The following is a 23,806-nucleotide window of genomic DNA, read 5'->3' as shown; positions in this document are numbered from 1 at the left end:
TTGTGGTAAATTTGTTTTTTTTAAAAATGCTGTTTTGTAGGAACAAATTTTAGAATATTTATCATGATTGAATCGTAGGCTTGTGTTAATTCAGCAGGGAGAACTAAAACAATTGTCATTCTGTGGTCAAAGTTGTGATTTAATTTGGAAACTGACATTCTATTAAAATACATTTTTATTCAATGTAGCTGTGAGATAGCAGCAAATCAGCCTTAATTCTTAATTTTCTCTATTATAAAACAATATTGATTTTGACCAATGTTAAATTCCACAGTATAGTCAGTAATTTATGGATCAATATTTCACTACCAATCAATGCAAGATCTTTGTAGCACAGCTAACACAGGGCGATCACCACAATGGGAAGCTGAATCTGAGTATACAAGAATAAAGTTTAAACAAATGGGCTGAGGTGCTGGCAGAGATGAGCAGGACTGATTGATTTTTTTTTGTGATGGCTAGTAGTAAAGATGAAATACTTAAGTTAACATAGAACTCTGAATCTGCTACACTATTTAAGTTTCTGTTTTATACTAGTTTATTTGCAGCTATTTCTCTTTATTTCTTTCCAGGTTTAGTCAGATTACAGAATGTCACTGATAGGCAGTGAAATTTTTATTCTTTGAGGCATTTGTTTGAATTCCTATATGATCCTTTCATTGGGAAAGGTGCCGTAGAAAATGGATCATCATCTGTGTGGTGTGGTGAACTTGAAGGTGCAAGGTGGTGTGCATTGGACAGTCCATCAGACTGCAGTTGCCCCAAGGTCCAATTTTGTCTGGCTGTGTGTACTTTGGCATTGTAATTTGAGTTTTCAGAATAGTAGTATTGATGAAAAGGATTTAACTCAGAAGCTTTTGAGAACAACTGATGTGTAGGATTCCCTAAATGACACAGGGCTTCTACTTTGTAATCCTCTGACAGTTTTTTCTGATCCCTGTTCTGTTCTGCTTTGCTTAAAGCACAAGTCATTCTTCTCACAAATGACTGCACATTTTTGCTCGAATCAGTTTCATTCAATTTCAAGTGGCAGGTTTCTGCGGAGGACCTTCTGCTTGAAACAGGAGTCTTTTCTGATGGGATGTGGCCAAATGCATCTGTTTGTACAGAGTCAATGGGTTGCATGTGTGGATCAAGCTGAGCTAATGCTACTTTACTTCCAGAGGGTGGATTTGTGGAAAGCTGGAGATCACCATCAAAATTTACCTTAAGTGTAAATGGGGCATTTTTAAATATATCTGTTTCTTCGTTATCAGCTCCATTGTATATTACAGCCGGTAAATCAGGTGACGTAAAAGTATGAGTCTTGGTTTCCAATAAATCCAGAGTGGAATTTTGGAAATCTTCAGCTACTTGAATGTTGGAAATAGAATCGGATAATCCCATTTTACACAATTTGTTATTACCTACAGAAATATCGTGGGTGGCATCCTCTCCTTGCCACTCAGGTAGATTTGCATAACTTTTTACAACTAGATCAGAATCTAGTTTGTCTGTGAGTATAGGTCTGGCATCTTCACAATCTTCAAACTTGTTTATTTCAGTCGATGGAGCAAGGTCACTTGAATGCTCCTCAATAAGGGATGTTGATAAACAACGTCCTATAAAATGGACCATTTCACCACAGCTCAGTTCAGGTTTATCCTGTGCCATGCCTCCTACAACAGGTGGAATGTTTTGCTTTGTATGTTTCATTGAGACAATACTGCCACAGCCTGAAAACACAATCAAAAATTGGGAGAAGGACATTGAGTAATTGAAAGTGTTAGATAAGAAAAAAATGGAAAGAGTTCAATATAATGGACCTGGATACAATTGATAATAGTACAATTTTTCACTTCACAAAGCAGTCTATCTCCATGTACTGACCTGAAAACTAAAAATAGAAAAGGCCTAGAAATTCAGATATTGGCTAATGTGATAGGTAATAGGCACAGCACAACTTCCACATCATCAAGCAGAGGCTCAGTAGGAAAGATTAGTCACTATTTTGTGACATGATCTGACTTTACGACTCCCAAGGCACTTCCATCCACTAAGTACAAGTGGAGCTGTGATTTCATACTCTTCACTAGATGCTTGTACTCCAATAACTCATTACACCAATTCCACAGGATAGCAATAAGACTGAAAGACTGCAGAAAAAATTTAGAAGGATGTTGCCGTGATATAGATAGGGTAAGTGGAAGCAGGCTTTTTCCACAAAGGTTGGATGAGAAATGGTACAGATATAGAGGTCATGGGTTAAATAAGGGTGAAAAGTGAAACATGAAGGGGGATCACACAGAGGGTAGTGAGTGTGGAACGAGCTTGCTGTGGAAGTGGTGGATTCTGGTTTGATTTCACCATTTAAAAAAGTGAATAGATACATGAATGGGGGAGGTATGGAGGGCTGTAGTCCATGCAGGTTGATTGGACAAGGCCATAGACTAGATGGCCAAAGGGCCTGTTTCTGTTCTATGATATCCGATTATCAACTCATTCATCACCAGACAACAATGTTGCAGTATAGATTTTTCTACTGCTGGTGCTGTAGTAGGATTCTGTGGTAAATAATAATTCCTGGAGAGAAAGCAATTAACCAAGAGGGGGAATAAAAATCTTTTATAATGTATTTGAATTTCTTGGACTTTACTAATTATTCATATTCACTAAATTACATTTAAGTGCATTGCCTAGAGCAGTAATTTTCCACAAGGAAAGATCTCTTAACCATCATCTTTGGCAGCTGTGGTAAAACATTGGTTAGGCCTTAATTCCATTTTTGAATTATGATGTAACATCTAACATCTAAATCCATGAGAAAACAAATCAGGTGATTGAATACAACCAAAATTATCAAAGGAATGCCACTTGGAAAAGCCTTAATGGATTGATCAAAATGAGTGGGCCGTTGTGGAAAACTTGAAATGCTATATTGCATATTACTTAACATTTTATCTACTCAGCACTGGCACTCTGCGGTTTTTTGTAGAAGCATTATTGACAAATTACAAGGACTTTTTTATTTTTAAGGTTGTCCCAAGTTACTGATGAGACCATTTTCTACAAGGTAACATTTGGGTTAGCTTAAAATTGCCCCTATAACAATTTTAAAATATCTACCATTTCCCATCCTACTTTGGTCCTTTAATTGAAAGATTCAACATTTTCTCTGTGAATCTAAATCAGGGATTCCCAACCTTTTTTTATGCCATTGACCTCTACCATTAACAGAGGAGTCAGTGGATCTCAGGTTGTGAACCCCTAAACTAAATAAATTAATTGCACTCTGTACACAAAGGTTTCTAGAAAAGCCTGTTTTTCTATTGAGATAAAATGGTAGTTTGACTGTTCAGTACTAAAATGTCTGTTGGAACATCTGTTAACTGCCAAACAGAACTTTTCCATTTCAAGCATACTATTCCAATTTGAACCGTTGCCAATGTTCCACAGCTATTTAGTTAAAGTCCTGGAATTCTTCACACACCAACATTGGTCAGAGTGCACTCTCTACATGAATATTCCTTCATAAAGCCGTAGCTCATCATCAATGACAACAATAAATGTTGTTTCATTAGCGAACCCCATTTCTGGAGAGTAAATTTAAAGCCAAAATGCTATTCCAAAAGACATTCTTCAATGTCACCGTACTCAAAAACAAAATCACTAACGGTGCATACCTTGCGATCACATTTGTTACAAAGAAATATTCTGTAACAAAGGTATTTTGAACATAAAAGGATAAAACAATTTAGTATAAACATGAAAATGTTTTAAAATTTATTTACATTGTTTTTAAATAATCATGTTATAATTATTGGTTGCAGTCATTCAACACTAAAAGGTAGGACATTCAAAATTAATAGAAACAATGCAACTATTCTAGTAATGGCTGTGAGATAGATACACAGGGAAGCAGGGTACTTCCCAAAATTTCAACACATGATGAAAAATATAGTGCACAAGTTAATATTCTGAAATCCCTTTCAAAGCAATCTATTAAACAATCAACATTGTGCATGGAGACACATAATAACAGTCCTCATATTAGGCATTAGAGACATCTGGAAAGTAACTATTCCATCATTATCTTAATCCTGCTGAAAATGTTTAAGGGTACAACTTACTACCTGATTTAGATACACAAAACCTGTCATTTAGATAATTAATTTTCTATTTTGATGCTTGCTTACAACTCCATTGGTTAATGACTATGAGAAGATAATTGTAATTGATCCTTTCTTAAATTTAAAAACAAACTTTAATGAAAAATGTGACCTCTCTTCTAAACCTACTGGACTAAATTAGAAGCCAGATTCCACACCAAACTAGAGGAAAAGCAGTTTCCTTCCTTAATCAGTTGTGCAATAAATTCAGAGTTTAGAAGCACCCAAGATTAAAAAAATCCTAAGCCCTTCGTTAATGTGATTACAAAGAGAATACAAGATCGAATTAGATAATGTGAGCATATGTTAAAATGTGATACATTTCAGAAATTTAACTGACTAGTTAAATACTATAGAAAACAATGATCTAGTTCAAATAAAAGGCAAATTTTAAATCATATTACAGATTACTAGTGCACAACACAGAGGTGTTATATTCTGCTGCCTAGCCCTATGATATTGGATGACATTTCACCCTTGTCTGAACACCACTGAAAACAGGCCTCTCATGTTAAAACAAAAAATAATTAAACTGGCCAAATAGATTATATACTACTATTGCTATCCACATTCAACTTGTATGATTTTCAAAGGGAAGATGAAAATGAAGTACCTCAACAGAAAAAGATCCAAAACGAAATTGGTCAAATAACATTATAAACTAAGGCAAAGCATTACATTGCAAAATGAGCAGCACGTTTCCACATTAGATATGTAGTTGTCACAGGAGATAAAACAATTTGATCTCAATGCCACGAAAACTTAGTACTAGAATCCAGGCACTGTTAAATTGTTACAAAGCTACAAAACCAAATTTAAAAATAAACATTCAAAGAAGCTAAAGCTCATTTCTAGATCAGCTGATCACTTGCAAAAGTACAGGGCATTGCAGCAGTGCAGTTATACCATACAAAAGGTCAAAAATGCTGAGGTATATCGAGCCAAGGTCCTGCAGGGTAACATTTCAACGCAAGAGGATTTCAGCAGGTTTTGAAAATTCGAGGGAAGTCCAAGCACTTTTTCTTGTTAATGCATATTAATGATGCACAGGCAAATAGAAGGTAAGGAAAAGCCTGATGGAACAGTCTTTTATTTTTAGTAGCATCTCCATTGCATCTTGTTACAATCGTGTCTTGGTGGTGCTGCATTCAACTGAGGTATGCTACTGATTTTACCATGCTTTCTTTGGATTGAGATTTCTACTGCAGGGTTCAGATAATTTTAACATACGTGATTTGTTAGGAGTGTCATTAAAGATCTATAAGTTGATCCACAAGCAGTAAAGATCTAGCTAAACCAGGAAGACCGTTCTCTGAATTCCCACTGCGGTTCTTTGAATGACCACCTAGAAAGTAAAAAATATCACTTTACTAAGTTATTCTAATGCAATACATGGATGGATTTTGTGAATGATTTTATAATATCTAACTGCACTCACACTACTAGTAACTGAACCTTTAGTTGGTTAGAGGGACAATGGTCAAGTAGTTAAAAAGATTGAAATGTAAAACTTGAGGTGGAAGAATGGAGAAAGAAATGGCACAAACTGGACTGAAAGCTGGAATGAGAAAATGAACAGCGACACTGAATTTAAAAAAATACTGTGGTAAATTTTTTGACAACAGTTCTGTAACAAGATGCAATAACCTTCAGTCAACCTATATAATTAACACTTCAGCTGCTTTCAATAATACAGACAACCTTATTTTCTGTGTTGGTTGTACTTCATTTTCTAAGCTTCTGTCCAATCATATTCTGGGTTTCATATGCACATTTTTGCAAATTCTACCAAAATGATTTGCATCATGTGTTTATTGTATGCACCATAAACAGTATAAAATCCAGTCATCTGCCTCTTCCTCTTACCAGTCAGATTAGAAGACATAGCAGGGGTAAAAGGGTCAGTGCTGTCAGCTGAAGCAGGAAGAATTCTGGGATTTGAAACTGAATTACGCCCAGAGTTATCTGAGAAGGTGCATAGGAATAACGGGAAAAAAACATGATTCAGGAGAGGCTGCAGGATAGAAAAGTACAGCAAGAGTACATGCAAAACAATAATTTCCTTTATATAACAAAAAAACAACATAAATTTAGATAACAAAATTTAAAATCACATCTAGTTATCTAAGTCTTCTGTGGGAAAGAAGCTCAAAGTATGTTGAATTACTCTATTTTTATGTTTGAAATTTCTGTATTAAATACATGTAAACAATTTAGTTGAAAATGTGTTAAAACATCCAAAATTAGCCATTGATAACCAACAGATCAAATTTCAATAAAATTTAGAAGAACACAAACAAGGTTAATTCCTCCATTAAAGATGAGAAAAATGTTTAATATCAACCTATACAAAATGCATCCGATTTAAAAAGTAATGGGCTTTGCTTCTGCAGAGAACATGTAGCAGCCCTAATGACAGTGAACTGAATTAATGAGCAACTGACTCAGAGAGATGGAATACCACAGTATCATTTATGGCTTGTGACATAGCTAAGAGCAAATTTTCTATGTTTGATAATCTGGACAGCATGAAAAGCTGTCCTGAACAGATGATCCTGAGAACACATATGTATCCATAAATGATCGGGTTCATCTGGCTTGGGCAGGTCAAGTATGTGGTAAGTTTCTCTTTTTTTCTCTTAAGTTTTTCATTCCTCATCTATTAGGGCATTGTAGCATAGTGAGAATGGCTCTGGGGCACTCTTTTGCACTGTGTGTGAGATGTGGGAATTCTGGGAGACCTCCAGACTCCCAGATAAAGACTAGGTGCACTGAGCTGCAGCTCCTCAGAGGCGTATTAAGGAACTGGAGCTGCAGCTCTATGGCCTTCAGCTCATAATGGGTTGCAGGAGGTAGGTAGAGGTTGTAGGGGTTAAGTAACTGGGTGACTGTCAGGAGAAGGAAGGGAAATGCACAGTGCAGAGTACCCCTGTGGCCGTTATCCTCAATAATAAGTATACCACTGTAGATACTGTTGAGTGGAACGACCTACCAGGGGGTGGGGGGGGGGGGGGGGGGGGGGGGAGGGAAGAGAGCCAGTGGCTGAGTTTCTGATGCTGTGGCTCAGAAGAGATGTGAAGAAGACTGCAGTGGTGATGGGAGATTCTATAGTCAGAGGAATAAAGATGAGATTCTGTGGGCACATTAATGACACCCGGATGGTATGTTGCTCCCCGGTGTCAGGATCAGGGCTGTCTCAGATTGGGTCCATGACCTTCTAAAGGAGGAGGCTGAGCAGCCAGAAGTCTTGGTACATACTGGCACCAATAACAGGAAGAAAAGGTGAGGAGGGCCCAAAGAGAGATTTTAGGGAACTAGAGAGAAAGTTGAAAAGCAGGACCTCCAGGGTAGTAATCTCTGAATTACTGCCTGTACCACGCACCAGTGAGGGTAAAAATAGGATGATGTGGCAGGTGAATGCATAGCTGAGGAACTGGTGCAGAGAGCAGGGGTTTAGATTTACAGGTCATTTGAATCTCTTCTGGGCAAGGGACAAAAGGGACAGGTAACACCTGAACCGGAGGTGGACCAATATCCTTGTAGCCTGGTTTGCAAGAGTTATTCAGGAGGGTGTATACTAAATTGGCAGAGGAATAGAAACCAGAGTGATAATGTGGAGAATGAGGTAGTTAGTTTACAAATAGAGGCAGTGTGTAGTGACATTGCTAGCAAGAAAAGGCTGATGATGGGGCAAAATGGCAATCAACAGGAAGAGTTGCAATGTAAAAGGCGGTCAAAATCAAAAAGGATAAATACAGGACTGAAGGTGTTATATTTGAATCTTTGAATTTGCGCAGTACAGTATAAAGAAAAGGAAGATGAATGTAGCACAGTTACAGATCAGCATATATGATGTGGGCATCACTGAATTGTGGCTGAAAAGATTATAGCTTGGAGTTAACATTGAAGGATACACATTGTATCAAAAGGGCAGGCAGGTAGATAGAGGGGGTAGCATGGCTCTGTTGATAAAAAATGAAATCAAATCATTAGAAAGAGGTGATAAAGCATCAGAAGGTGTTGAATTTTTGTAGGTAGAGCTAAAGAACTGCAAGGATAAAAAGACCCTGATGGGAATTATATACAGACCCCCAAACAGTAGTAAGGATGTGGTTTAGAATTTATAATGGGAGATAGAAAATGCATGCCACAAGGGCAATGTTACAATAGTTATGGGAGATTTCAACGTGCAGGTAGATTGGGAAAATCAGGTTGGTGCTGGACCCTACGGGAGGTACTTCCAAAATGCCTACAAGATGGCTTTTTTGAGCAGCTCATCATTGAGCCCAATAGGGGAACAGCTTTCTGGATTGGGTATTGTGCAATGAAACAAATTGATTTGAGAGCTTCAGGTAAAAGAACCCTTAGGGGCAAGTGCTCATAATCTGCTAGAATTCACTTTGCAATTTGAGAAGGTGAAGCCAATGTCAGATGTATCAGTGTTAAAAAGGAATAAAGGGAATTACAGCGGCATGGGAGGAACTGACCAAAATTGATTGGAAAAGAACACCGGCAGAGATGACAGTAGAGCAATGGCTGGAATTTCTGTAAGCAATTCAGAAGGTGCAAGATATATACATCCCAAACAGGAAGTAGTATTCTAAAGGCATGATGATACAACCATGGCTGAGAAGAGAAGTCAAAGCCAACATAAAAGTCAGAGAGGGCATATAATAGAGAAAAAAAAGAGAGAAGTTAGAAGATTGGGAAGCTTTTAAAAACCCAACAGAAGGCAACTAAATAAGTCATTAAAGAAAAGATGGAATACAAATGTAAGCTTCCCCATAATATTAAAGAGGATACCAAAAGTTTCTTCAAATAAAGTGTAAAAGAGCGGCGAGACTGGATATTGGACTGCTGGAAAATGATGCTGGAAAGATACTAATTTCTTGAAAAAGAAATGGTGGATGAACTGAATGAATATTTTGCTTTAGTCTTCACTGTGGAAGACACTGGTAGTATGCCAAAAGTTGGACAGTGTTGGGGCAGAAGTGCATGAAGTTGCCATTACTCAAGAGAGGTCCTTGGGAAACTGACAGGTCTGAACGTAGATAAGCTACCAGGGTTCTGAAAGAGGTGGCTGAAGAGATTATGGGTGCATTAGTAATGATCTTTCAAGAACCACATCATTCTGGCATTGTACCAGAGGAATGGAAAATTGCAAATGTCACTCCACTCTTCCAGAAGGGGGAGAGGTAAAAGAAAGGAAATTAAAGGCCAGTTAGTCTGATCTCAATGGTTGGGAAGATGTTGGACTCTATCGTTAAGGATGCAGTTTTGGGATACTTGGAGGCACATGATAAAGTAGGCCACAGTCAGTATTTTTTCCTAAAAGGAAAATGTTGCCTGATAAATCTGTTGAAATTCTTTGAAGAAATAACAAGCAAGCTAGACAAAGGAGAATTGGAGGATGTTGTGTAATTGGATTTTCTGTAGGCTTTTGAAAGGTGCCACATGAGGCTGCTTAACAAGATGTGAGCCCATGATATTATTGGAAAAATAATAGCATGGATAAAGCAGTGGCTGATTGCCAGGCGGCAAAGAGTGGAAATAAAAGGAGCCTTTTCTGGTTTACTACCAGTGACCAGTGGTATTCCACTGAGGTCTGTGTTGGGACTGCTTCTTCTTATATCTTGGATGCCAGAATTGATGGCTTTGTGGAAAAGTTAGCAGATGATATGAAGATAGGTGGAGAGGCAGGTAGTTTTGAAGGAATAGAGAGATTATAAAAGGACCTAGATTAGGAGAATGGGCAAAGAAGTGAAAGATGGAATACAGAGTTGGGAAGTGTATGGCCATGTGCTTCGATGGAAGAAATGGAAGAGTTGACTATTTTCTAAATGGAGACAAAATACAAAAAACTGAGGTGCAGAGGGATTTGGGAGTCCTTGTGCAGGATTCCCTAAAGGTTGATTTGCAGGTTGAGTCAGTGGTGAGGAAGGCAAATGTTACACTAGCATTCATTTCAAGAGGACTAGAATATAAAAACAAGAATGTGAGGCCTCACTTGGACTACTGTGAGCAGTTTTGAGCCACTAATGTATGGAAGGATGTGCTGACATTGGAGAGGGTTCAAAGGAAGGTCCCGAAAGTGATTCCAGGATTGAAACTCTTGTCTTAAAAAGACTGTTTGATTGCTCTGAGCCTGTACTCTTTGGAATTCAGAAGATTGAGGGAGACCAATTATTATCTGAACGGTGGCCGATTAGGCAAAGGGGAGATGCAACGAGAACTGGGTGTCATTGTACACCAGTCATTGAAGGTGGGCATGCAGGTACAGCAGGCGGTGAAAAAGGCAAATGGTATGTTGGCATTCATAGCAAAAGGATTTGAGTACAGGAGCAGGGAGGTTCTACTGCAGTTGTACAAGGCCTTGGTGAGACCGCACCTAGAATATTGTGTGCAGTTTTGGTCCCCTAATCTGAGGAAAGACATTCTTGCCATAGAGGGACTACAAAGAAGGTTCACCAGATTGATTCCTGGGATGGCAGGACTTTCATATGAAGAAAGACTGGATTGACTAGGTTTATACTCACTGGAATTTAGAAGATTGTGGGGGGATCTTATTGAAACGTATAAAATTCTAAAGGGATTGGACAGGCTAGATGCAGGAAGATTGTTTCCGATGTTGGGGAAGTTCAGAATGAGGGGTCACAGTTTAAGGATAAAGGGGAAGCCTTTTAGGACCGAGATGAGGAAAAACTTCTTCACACAGAGAGTGGTGAATCTGTGGAATTCTCTGCCACAGGAAACAGTTGAGGCCGGTTCATTGGCTATATTTAAGAGAGAGTTAGATATGGCCCTTGTGGCTAAAGGGATCAGGGGGTATGGAGAGAAAGCAGGTACAGGGTTCTGAGTTGGATGATCAGCCATGATCATACTGAATGACGGTGCAGGCTTGAAGGGTCGAATGGCCTACTCCTGCACCTATTTTCTATGCTTCTATGTTTCTATGACCTCACTGAAACCTATTGAATGTTGAAAGGCCTTTATGAAGGAGATGAGTTATACAGCTCTCGTTACATGCACGCGCAATTCAACTCTGAGTGATTATGCAGAAAGTTTGAAGTTAATAACACATCTCCTTCTACCTTAGGCCACAAACTTATCGATCACCCCTGCTGTTGCCCACTTCTGGAGGTCCAAGGTGCCGACTTCTACAAAGAAGGGACCCGTATGCTCCACGACCACTGGACTAAGTGTGTAAATGTAGGAGGGGACTATGTTGAAAAATAAATGTGCTAGGTTTTCTAAAATTGACTCCTCCTACCTTAGACCACGGACCTATCGATCATCCCTTGTATACCTTATGGTCTTAGTTCTCTTAAATCATCTACCAATATTAATTGTCTGAACTTTACAAAAAAAGACTCCAATAAACTCATAACTGCGCAGAGTAAAAGAAAAGGATTACTTTTCCCCCTCAAACGATATTTGAAAAAGTATAATTTGAGTGAACACAATACTGAAAATTCTAACTACAGCTATAGACATAGAGTATTATTCTGCATGCTTTAAGCAATCTTTGGAATGAATATTGTGACATGTGTGTAGCACAGATTAATAAAAACTGCTGGTAACTTTAAATCATGCTGATCATCCATCTTTGTTACATTTTACACAACAAGGCAAATGATCTCCTTACCATTTCCCAAACAAATCAGGAGGTCAACTGTTGACAGCATAAAGAAAATTAAACAAAGACTTATTTTACCTTCAATATGATACACAAAATCACCTGTACATCACGAGTACTCACTTGATATCACACAAAGAATGCAAAAGCAACGTTGGCATTAATTTTGAGAGAACTAAAATATAAAAGAAAGGATATAATGCTAAGGCTTTTTAAGGCACTGGTCAGACTGCATTCGGTGTACTCTAAGCAGTTTTGGATCCCTTATCTAAGAAAGCATGTGCTTTCATTGGCGAGGATCTAGAGGAGTTAATGAGAATGAATCTGGGAATGAAAGGGTTCATGTACATAGAATATTTGATGGCTCTCGGCCAGTACTCACTGGGGTAGGGTGGGGGTGGGGAGTCTCCTTGAAATCTATCCATTATTCAAAGAGCTAGATAGAGTGGATGTGAAGATGATGTTTCCTATAGTGGAGGAGTCCAGGACCAGAAGGCACAGCCTTAAAATAGAGAGATGATCATTGAGTATATTTAAAGCAGAGGTTGATAAGCTCTTGATTAGTAATAGTGTCAAAGGTTATGGGAAGAAGGCAAGAAAATGGGGTTCAGAGAAATAATAAATTAGCTATGATGCAATGGTTGTACAGAATCAATGAGTCAAATAGCCTATTCCTGCTTCTATGTCTTATATTGTTCCATTCCAATATATGCAAAGTCCTCTCAGGACTTTTCTCTGTTTTTTAGTATAGCATCATCTAAACTTTACTGAAGTCCTGCTCTTCATTCACCTTACTACATTCAACTCCGTTGTCTTGAGGTACAATAAAACTGATAATTGAGTATCAACATGCATTTTAAACTCAACAAGGCCCCATTTCTTGTTCTCCCTTTAAAAATGCAGAACCCAGCATCCAGGGCCCTATTTCCCCAGTTCCTTCCAAACCTACCAGGTCCCTGTTTCCTGCATTCACTTCAAACACACCAGCTCTATTGAAAACATATCCTTATATGACACCTAAAGAAAGGGTAAACTGAAAGTGTATTGAAACATTAATAGGGGTAATATCAAAAGTCCAGAAACGCTGTAGGCTCAGTGCCAAGCCCCTGGGGTGCGAAAGTTTTGCTATATTATATAACAGATGCATTTAAGATGCTCTTGAAAAGGGACATGAATATATAAAGAATTTAGTGAAATGGACCATGTGCAGGTGGAAGGAATTAAAAAAGGTACAATCAGCTTAATTAGTTTGGCACAACATCTTGGGCTGAACAGCCTATTCCAATGCTGTACTATCATGTGTTTGGAAACCAAACTAAATTGAAGATTTGTGTTATATTATGAAGTGTTTGTGCTTCTTTGTGCATCAAAATTTCTATAAAAACCTGATCAGATAGTTATGGTGATTTCAATTAGTATTTTCAAATCTTCTGGAAAATAAGTATCTTCTGTTTTGTAACACTAATCCATTGAAGCATTCAATGAAGGTACTTCACTAATTAAATAGTCACACTTCCACATCTGCAGATATGTAACAACTGTGAATTCTTGATACTCACAAGAAAATAAAAAAAATCCTTTTTATTTATTGATCCTTACCTGGGAAGTCAGATAGTGGCCCATGTATTAAAGGATCAGAAATAGTTGCCGATGAACTAGATTCTAATGTGTCCATTGATATTTTAGCTTCTTATAAAGAGAAAGATAGGAAGTAAGAAAGTAGTTTAAACAGAAGGGAGAATTTCATGCATATTCGCTGGTGAGCTGCATGTGCTCAGAGTTAAAAGTATATTGCTATGTTACAAAGGTCTGAAAGATTAATTCAAAAGCTTTCACAATGGGCTCAAATTCTCTTATTAAATTCACTTGACAAAGTGAAAATTCCTAATAATTTTACATTATGCATTTGATACAGATTTACAAAATAAAGATTATTTGCAACCAATGGCAAAATTGTAGGGAGTCTGTTGCTGCTGATTAATTATTCAAATATTAATACAAACCTGTCCCTGATGTGAAAGGTGATGCTCCAAAAATATCTGTCTGGGGTAGAGTCATGCCAGAAGGAAACCCTTGAGCTATATTTTCAGCTGATACTTTCTTCTGTTCTGCATCTTTATCTGTTGGAAGAATTTTAAAGAGGAAATCGAGTTATCCACAGTAACCACTTCCATTAAAAGTGAATGTAGTCAGAGATTTCAGTGAAGTGGTAACATTGCTAAGTGATAACTCTCCACTCCCATCTTATTGCTCATGTGGTCAAGTTACATCTTTGTAGAATACCAAGACTTTATATTTGCAGTATGAACTCTTTTGGGTCAGTCATTTCAATTCCAGCTTCTAACAGTTTCTCCTTATCAACAAAGTAATGTGCTTTCCAAATCAGTGAAAATATCCTTAATGAAAAAACTGAGAAACTTTTAAATCAGGAAACCAAAACTGATAATAGGACCACAAACTATTGCAAGTGGACACAAGTAGAAAAGGCTACAGAATGCATACCTTTGTTAGTCAGGGCAAGCAACATATAAGTTGAGAAGTCAGGTTGCAGTTGTATAAAATTTGGACAAACAAGCTGGATGAACTCAGCAGGTTGGACAGCATCCGTTGAAAGAAGCAGTCAATGTTTCGGGCTGAGATGAAGGGTCTCGGCCCGAAACATTGACTGCTCCTTTCAACGGATGCCGCCCAACCTGCTGAGTTCATCCAGCTTGTTTATACGTGTTTATTTGACTACAGCATCTGCTGTGTACTTTGTGTATAAAATTTGGATTTTGGTTGCCACATTTCAGAAAGGTTGTGGATATTTTGGAGAATGTGCAGAAAAGATTCATTTGGACATTACCTAGATTGGAGTTTTTAGCTATAAGGAGAGATTGGATAAATTTGGATTTTTTTCAAATCCAAATTTATCCAATCTCTTCTTATAACTAATACGTTTGGAGGCCATGGGGAAAACTGTTTAAATATATATATATATTATGAGAACTAGTAATATATACGGTAACTAGTAGTCCTTTTCCTGGAAGGAGATATCAAATACTAGCGGGCATAGGTTTAAGTTGGGAGGGGCAAAGTTTGAAGGAGCTGTGAGGCTGTTTCTTTTAAACAGAGTGGTGAGAGATTGCAGTATTAGATATTTGGAACATGCTGTCAGGGGAGGTGATAGAAGTAAACAATAACAATATTTCAGGCAGGCTCAAACAGACAGGAAATAGAGGATTAGAGACAATGTGCATGTAGATGGAATTAATTAAACATTATGACTAGCGCCAACACAGTGGGCTGAAGAGCCTATTCCTGTGCGGTAGCATTCTTTGTATAGTGGATTTTTAATACTTACAGTATATCCACTCTCAAAATTCCCACACAACACGGCAAGCCACCAAATGAAACTTATATAAAACAAAACATAAAATATGAATGGTTCCACGATTTCCAGTTAGGATACTCACAAATCACCTGTTCTGTGATATGTGGAATACAAGTGTCAAATGATGCAATTTCTGAAGGTTGGGCTAAATGTGCCATCTCAGAATAGGAAAACACACTTACCTTTTCGTAGCTCAGCAAACTCCTTATTGAGAAGTTCCTCTGCTGTTAACTTGGAAAAATTGTCATCTCCAAATGGATTCCACGTGGAAATATCTGGTGGATTATAAATATTTTGCTGTGATGTTTTGGGGGAAACTGCAGGACTTGTTGAGGCTGATCTAGAATAGAAAAGTCCACATTAAAACAATAGAAAATGCAATATTCAGTCACTCACTGATAAGAAGTTTGCCTAAACAAGTATTCCTTAATTTATGAACACTCCACTTACAAGATATGTTTCACCATAACAAATGGCACATTGTTTTTTTGTGAGGTGTGAACAAGTCCAAAATTAATATATGCAATTTTCCTAACTTTCCTGAGTTACAAAATTTTGCTCAGCAAAATGTTTTCCAGGAACATATTCCTTTCATAAATTAAGTGCGACTAATAAATACCTCAAAAGCAAAGGCAATATCTTAAATGTAAAACTTTCACAAGCTGGAATCTGGGAGTGGAGGCTAACACTGAAAATCACTCACTGATTTTTCTCAATACTAGAAACAAAATGAAATACTGGCCATAATTTTGTAGTAAATAAGGGTAAACTAACAATGCCTGCAGGCATCCAATCCTTGCAACCAACAGCAAAAATGGCTATTTTACATATGTACAGCTTGATGAAGAAATCCCAAACATATACCTAGATCCAGCAAACTATAAAGGATAAGCTATAGGCAGCCTTCATATTTCAGCTGTGGTCATATTCCACTAGACCACAGGTCAACATTTAGCCTATCTGCCAGCTCAAAACATTTCAGAGCAATTCTAATCATTTCCCCAACTTATTTCACTTAACTTTGTCTCTCTTCCTATCAACTATCCCGAGTACTCTATCATAGCCTACACCAAGGACATCTTGTAGTAGCCAACTAATTTATTAACCAATATAGCATATAAATTCGGGAAGAAATTCAAGTACCTCAGGGAAATTCATGCAATCTTAGCAGGAATGTACAAGCTCCAGACAGACACCACTAGAACTCAAGAACTTTCAAATTTTGTGCCACAGAGTAAGCGACACTATATGGGCACCATTGTACCACAGAATTCATTTGAAAGTACATAAATTTAGGCATTTTCACAAATGTGTAAGATGTCCTAAAATGTTTTTCATTTAGTTACGCAAAGTTTAGGTTTTAATGGCTTACTGATTAATAATTAGTTCCTTAAAGTTGTTATAGCTGGGGGTGCTAGTGGGTATAATCAACCACTATCTATTAAATGCTCCCAATGGTGTACTTCTCTAATAGCCTCTGACAACTAAGTCCAGCTCCTGGCCTTCATATGTGGCTTAGCTACTAAGCCTGCAGGACCATTTCTACTGACAGGAGAAGGGACAAAGGCAGGTTACTGGCACCTTAAAACCACTCGTTTTGGGCCAGTGGGGCTCGTCAGCCATGGTTGACAACTCATCTAGAAGGAAAGCTCCGATCACAAACCTCCACTGCATTGTAGCTATGCCTACTCATGGGGAAGGCTTCGGGAGTAAATCCTGAAGAATAATCTGGAGCTGGAGTCCGTAAGGCAGTCCTGCGTTGAGTTCAACACTGACTGACAACTTCTGTAACACCATTGTCCTGGTCTCTGCCATTCCCTTGGATTCATCAGCTGTGTGTGGGGGGGGGGGAGCCTGCTACATGGGCAACAGTTTGCTCTCCATGTTGTGTTGCCCTGGGCTTGCGTTCACATAGATAGCTGGAATACAACATCCATGGTCAACTAACCAACAGACACCTGAAGAATCAATAATTATTGCTGAACCATCCTAAACACTTAAAAGATTTTGCCAGGTCATCAGGAAGTGATACGACCTCATAGGTCACCACAAATTCTGGGCCATTCTACTCTAAATCCTCAGCAGTGCATCCAAAATTGTTTTACTTTGCAGCAAACAAAATCCATTTCAATTTTTATTTTGTAAATCTGTGTTCCAATATCTGAGATTATCAGATTTTAAAAGGGAGAATCTGGTTGTATGAATCATTTTAGTTTCAGTATTTGGTTCCAATTAATGAACACAAGTACCATTATAGAGATATTGTTAGCTTGGAAAATCTTAAACATTATTTAATTCTGTTCTGCAAGATAGAGGCTTGTAATCATTCACAGAGAGTGACAAATTCCCCAAACGTCACGAAGTACTACTTAAACCAGTACAGCTACAGCAATTAACTCACTTAGATTTATAAAGATTTGCCTCAGCAGCAGCTGCTGCCAGTTGTTGAGAGGAATGACTGGCAGGCACTCCAAAAACACTGCTGAAAGGAACATCACTGACAATTCTCCTATGACCAGCTCGTACTTTCGGCGAAGATGGTGGCGTCAGTGACAACAGTTTGGCTGTCTGCTGGGACGGAAGTGGAGCTTGGGGAACTTCAGTCTTTTCCTGCATATGTGTCTGCAAATGTACACAAGTCAAATTTTACTTATTCATTTGTGTCCAAGGCAACAATGAATTCTGAAAAAAAAAGCCGACATCATATTCAGCGAAGAGCTAGATGGCTTTGTAATACCAGTACACCATTCTGAAACCCAGAGCAAGTTTATCAAAAAATTCCTATCATCACCTTCCCCATACACCAAAAAAAATGCACCTTTATTTCTGCACCCAGTCCTTGGCTTGCTTAATCACAGGTCTAATGATACCCTTCAGAAGGTAAGCTTTGGAAATTAGGATCAAATAGAACCTATACTTAAAAGGTTGTTCTAATTCCAATTTACAGGGAACCACTTTTTGCTTGACAGCTGACAATTCCACTCTGTGCTGCCACTTTTACCCATTTAACTGGATTCTAAGCAATCGATTTACTCTATGGAGTTCTGTAGCCTAGCACAGGACATCCAGCAAGTAAATATAGACTTTCAACTAAGCAGTAGTTAAGGCACTGAAGACAAAAGAGAATGCAGTTGCTGGAATGTGGAACAACAAACAGTATGCTAGAGGAACTCAGATCAAGCAGCTTTCGACCATAATCAGCCAATGGCCTAGTAAGACATGGAACAGAATGTCTTATGGTCTAAGGTGCTAACGTGGCAGCAGCAGAACCTCAAGTCAGTTGATCATCTGAAATTTAATATTTAAAACAAAGATCAATCATATAATCACACTTGGTTCATTAATGCTGCTCAGGGGCAAAAATTTGCCTCATCTATATTCAACTCCATAACCACAACAAAGGGCTTGACTCTTAAAACAGCTTGGCAAACTACTATGGCAATATTAAGTCTGTGAGTAATGAAGGAGGGACAATAAGGTGCTACCATGGCAGCTTTGCAATTGGAAATGACTTGATCATCCTGAGAAATTAATACACATCAAGTCTCTACAAATCTAGTAGGTTGATTTCAATGGAGTGGAATGTGAGAATAGCAAATATAATTTGATTTAGTCAGATCATTTTACTGTTGTTAAACTTTGTGTATTTTGCCTGTAATTTCAAAAGTTAATTTCATGTTGTTTAGTACTTTTATTTTGCAAGTTAGCAGACAAGTTATCTGAATGACATCCTTAAAAGAAATAGGTAAGCCGGGGGAGAGAGAGAAGAAATAGGTCAACTATAATAAATATCCAATGGCAGGGCTTCTCATTTAGAATTGGACAGATCTGTGATTAAACCAATGGAAAACCATTAGGATTGATCTAATGCTGCACATTATTCCAAATTTTTTAAATTGATTAACTTGTAAAATGAATGCTGGATTCAAGATTGCTTTAAAAACACTAAAACAAAGGTAAAATTAACTTTTAAATATTAGAACTGCAGCTAAAACATCAATAACATGGAAAACTTACAGCACAATACAGGCCCTTCGGCCCACAGAGCTGTGCCGAACATGTCCATACCAGAGAACTACCTAGGCTTTACCCATAGCCCTCTATTTTTCTAAGCTCCACATAGCCATCCAGGAGTCTCTTAAAAGACCCTATCGTTTCTGCCTCTACCACCGCCACTGATAGCTCATTCCACGCACTTAGCACTCTCTGTGTAAAAAACTTGCCCCTGACATCTCCTCTGTTTCTACTTCCAAGCACCTTAAAACTATGAACTCTCGTGTTAGCCATTTCAGCTCTGGGGGAAAAGCCTCTGATTATCCACATGATCAATGCCTCTCATTATCTTGTACACCTCTATCAGGTCACCTCTCAACCTCTGTCGCTCCGAGGAGAAAAGGCCTATTCTCATAAGGCATGCTCCCCAATCCAGGCAACATCCTTGTAAATCTCCTCTGCATCCTTTCTATGGTTTCCACGTCCTTCCCGTAGTGAGGCGATCAGAACTGACCACGGTACTCCAAGTGGCGTTTGACCAGGGTCCCATATAGCTGCAACATTACTTCTCAGGTCTTAAACTCAATCCCATGATTGATGAAGGCCATTGCACTGTATGCCTTCTTAACCACAGAGTTAACCTGCATAGCAGCTTTGAGTGTCCTATGGGCTCGGACCCCAAGATCCCTCTGATCCTCCACACTGCCAAGAGTCTTACCATTAATGCTATATTCTGCCATCATATTTGACCTACCAAAATGAACCACCTCACACTTAACTGGGTTGAACTTCATCTGCCACTTCTCAGCCCAGTTCTGCATCCTATCAATGTCCTGTTGTAACCTCTGACAGCCCTCCACACTATCCACAACACCCCCAACCTTTGTGTCATCAGCAAATTTACCAACCCATCCCTCCACTTCCTCATTCAGGTCATTTATAAAAATCACAAAGAGTAGGGGTCCCAGAACAGATCGCTGAGGCACACCACTGGTCACTGGCCTCCATGCAGAATATGACCCGTCCAAAACCACTCTTTGCCTTCTGTGGGCAAGCCAATTCTGGATCCATAAAGCAATGTCCCCTTGGATCCCATGCCTCCTTACTTTCTCAATAAGCCTTGCATGGGGTACCTTATCAAGTGCCTTGCTAAAACCCATATACACTACATTTACGGCTCTACCTTCATTAATGTGTTCAGTCATATCCTCAAAAAATTCAATCAGGCTTGCAAGGCACAACCTGCCTTTGACAAAGCCATGCTGAATGATGATGATGATGATGATGATGGCATCCATTAGTCTCGCGAGACCATGGACCTGCGCCTGGAAAGTCTTGCTTCAATCTGTGTTGGTACAGCAGCGTCTGTAGAGGCCCACACGGGAGTGACAATCTCGGCTGCAGCGACTGAACTTGAAGGCGCTGTCCTCCAGTGTTGTCTTGGTGCTGTTTCTTCGGCAAGTGTGCTTTTCTTCAGCAGCAAGCCTCTTTTTGGACCTCTGCATAGTTCCAGCCTCCAGCGAGGGCGATCGCTTGCAATATCCTCCCACCTCTCGACGTTCATGTCTCGTGACTTCATGTCTCTCTTGCAGACATCTTTGAAATGAAGATGGGGTCGCCCTTGTACTTTCTTGCCAGAGGCCAGTTCCCCATGCAGCAGGTCTTTCAGGATCCTTCCGTCTGACATGCGGTGTATGTGGCCCAGCCAGCGGAGATGGCACTGTTGGATCAGGGTGAAGAGGCTGGGTATCTGGGTACAGGCCAGGACCTCATTGTTGGTGACTCGGTCAGTCCACTTGCTGTCCAGGACATGTTTCAGGCTGCGAAGGTGGGAGACGTTGAGACGCTGCTCTTGTCTGAAGTAGAGGCTCCAGGTCTCGCTGCCATAAAGCAGTGTGCTGAGGACACAGGCCCTGTAGACTGCAATCTTGGTGTGCGTCATCAGCTTTCTGTTCTCCCAGACATTCTCTGGCGAATGTTGAGGCTGTTCGTTTGATCCATCTGTTGATCTTGGGCTCTAGGGAGAGACTATCTGTGATGGTGGAGCCAAGGTATGTAAACTCGTGAACTACCTCCAGCTCGTAGTTGTCAATGGTAATGGCACGGGGGTGCTCAACGCCTTGGCCCAACACGTTGGTCTGCTTCAGGCTGATGGTCAAGCTGAAGTCCTGACAGGCTCGTGAGAAGCTGTCCATGAGGCGTTGCAGTTGCTCCTCAGAGTGTGTTGCCAGTGCCGCATCATCTGCAAACAACATGTCCTGATGAGTACTTCATGAATCTTGGTTTTCGCCCTCAGCCAGGACAGACTGAACAGCCTCCCATCCGATGTGGAGGTAGACACCATCAGTTGATGTTCCAAAGGCGTGCTTCAGCATGACTGCAAAGAAGATGCCGAACAGGTTGGGAGCAAGCACACAGCCCTGCTTCACACTGCTGTGGATGTTGAAGGCCTCTAATGAAGAGCTGTCAAACTGAACGACGCCCTTCATGTCTGTGTGGAATGACTGACCTATCCTGAAGAGCCTTAGGGAACAACTAATCCTAGCGAGGATTTTGAACAGGACGTCTCTGCTCACAAGCTCGAAGGCCTTCGTGAGGTCAATGAAAGTGACGTACAGTGGTTGTCTTTGCTCTCTGCATTTCTCTTGTAACTGTCGAACGGAGAAGATCATGTCGATTGTGGAGCGTTCTGACCTGAAACCGCACTGAGACTCGGGATACCCTTTCAGTTATTTTCTGCCATCTGTTCAAGACCACGCAGGCGAAGACCTTCCCAACGATGCTCAGCAAGGAGATTCCCTGTAGTTGTTATAGTCGCTTCTGTCCCCTTTGTTCCTATAAAGGGTGACAATGTTGCATTCTCTCGACTTGTGGCACTACTCCCTCTATCCAGCACTCTGAATTGTCAAAAATCTCAGTTTGCATTTATAATGTCACTGACAGTAAATATATTTGTATGTTTAATCACAATAGAGAATGCGGCCATTCAGTCCATCCAGCTTATGCCAATTCTCAGAACAATCCCATTTCTCAACTACTTTTACTTCAACCTATTATTCCCATATACCTATAAACTCTGTCCAACAATGGCCACTTACAACCAGTACATTTTAGGGATAAGAGAGAAAACTAGTGTACCCAGAGAAAACCTACATCATCACTGAAAGAACATGAAAACTCGATAAAATGACAAAATTCAAGAGGATGATTTGCTCATCATCAGGCAACAGCTTTACTAGCTGCAGTATTTTGCTACCTGAGGGTTTTACCACTTACTATTAAATAGTTTAAAAAGTCCTAAGTTAGGACAATATCAAATGTACACCAAGGGGACAGTATGAATGCCATTTTTCCAAAATACAATTTTAAATAATTGGGTATAAATAAACCAGGGTCTGATTTTACAATTTAATTTAGTTCCATGTAAGAGAGATAACTGGAAACCCTGACTGGAGATTATCAGCAGAAAGGAAGTGGAAAATGGAGAGATGTAAAGGACAAATCTCACAGCATTAAAGTACTCCATGTAATGAGAATTTTAATTTAAGAAATGAGTTCTAAAACACAATGGGCAGTTTTGAAATCCATTAAAATTTTGCTTAATTTACAGCACCTAAAATCTACTGTATTACAGTGTAAACATTGGGAGAATGCAATTGAGTGATCATATATGAAGCTTTTTTTAAATTGGGTGATATAGTAAAGTTGCTGCAAATAAATAAATATGCATAGTATTATACATATTTAAAGATTATAATAGCATGTTGGGATGTATCAAAAAAGTAATTACTATTCACCAATGTGCTTATTATGTGGCAATTAAAAAGGTCGAAGCTTATGGAAGCTACTTCCAATCTATTTTTATAACTTCCGATCAACTTACTTTGACTAATTCAAAAGGAATGGAATTGCACAGTTGAAGCATGGTATCTGAATGAATTTGAATAGTTTAAATCTGCTATGTTCCGGGATTTATATTGTTAGCAAATTAATTAGTACTACTAATCTGCTGAGTGTAATGTGATAAACTACATTTAAAAAAGAATGGGACAACTTGTACATTACCAGAGAGCTGATTTTAAATAGCCTTCTGGCCAAGAAAAGAAAGTTTGTGGTAACCAGTGTAATTGAACGGTATCTTAAAACAATACATTGGCCCAAAAAGGAATGAATGTGCAAGCTATGATGCAGCATTGCCCAGTTTTGGGTTTTTAACATCTTAATCCATGTTTTAACACAAAAACATTATTTGTGAAATGGTAAATTTCTTGTTTTGAATTATAATACAACATAAGGAATATAATGACACTATTAAATTCACTATCAAATTACAATCAAACTGGTTTGACAGAAATTCAAAACAGTGATTCAAACTGCAATCTGAATTACATTTAATGTCATAATTAATTTTAGAAGGTAGAAGTGATACAGTACATCTTTGATTTCAACATCTAGCCAATTAAAAACCAATGGCAATACCAAAGACATGCTCAACATTCTTTTTAATTCAAAGAGAATACATAACCTAAAGGAAAATTCAAGAGTCATAAAACAGGAGCAGGCCTTCTGATCCAACATATCATTGCCAACCGACTTGCCCATCTACTACTCCCATTAACCTGCATTAGCTCCATTTCTTGCCATGCTTTGCCTATT

General features: G+C 38.9%; 1 protein-coding gene across 4 annotated transcripts in view; it reads right to left on the bottom strand.

Moving 5' to 3' along the window:
- Nucleotides 1–53: 53 nt before the first annotated feature.
- LOC140714244 (AP2-associated protein kinase 1-like) overlaps nt 54–23,806 on the bottom strand; it is a 109,582-nt gene continuing 85,829 nt past the window's right edge. For 3 of the 4 annotated variants that reach the window (XM_073025283.1, XM_073025282.1, XM_073025284.1), the window contains 4 exons: nt 17,559–17,779; nt 15,340–15,497; nt 13,788–13,904; nt 54–1,715 (listed from right to left, as the gene is read on the bottom strand). In XM_073025283.1, coding sequence (XP_072881384.1) covers nt 616–1,715; nt 13,788–13,904; nt 15,340–15,497; nt 17,559–17,779 — 1,596 coding nt within the window. In that variant the 3' untranslated portion in view covers nt 54–615. Of the gene's footprint in view, nt 1,716–6,014; nt 6,114–11,793; nt 11,821–13,383; nt 13,474–13,787; nt 13,905–15,339; nt 15,498–17,558; nt 17,780–23,806 lie in introns of all 4 variants that reach the window. The other variant, XM_073025285.1, reaches the window with a different exon arrangement.

Source organism: Hemitrygon akajei, chromosome 21, assembly GCF_048418815.1.
Source record: "Hemitrygon akajei chromosome 21, sHemAka1.3, whole genome shotgun sequence".
NCBI classification, from domain to species: domain Eukaryota; kingdom Metazoa; phylum Chordata; class Chondrichthyes; order Myliobatiformes; family Dasyatidae; genus Hemitrygon; species Hemitrygon akajei.
The sequence above is the reverse complement of the archived record's forward strand: the minus strand, read 5'-3'. Positions and strand labels throughout refer to the sequence as shown.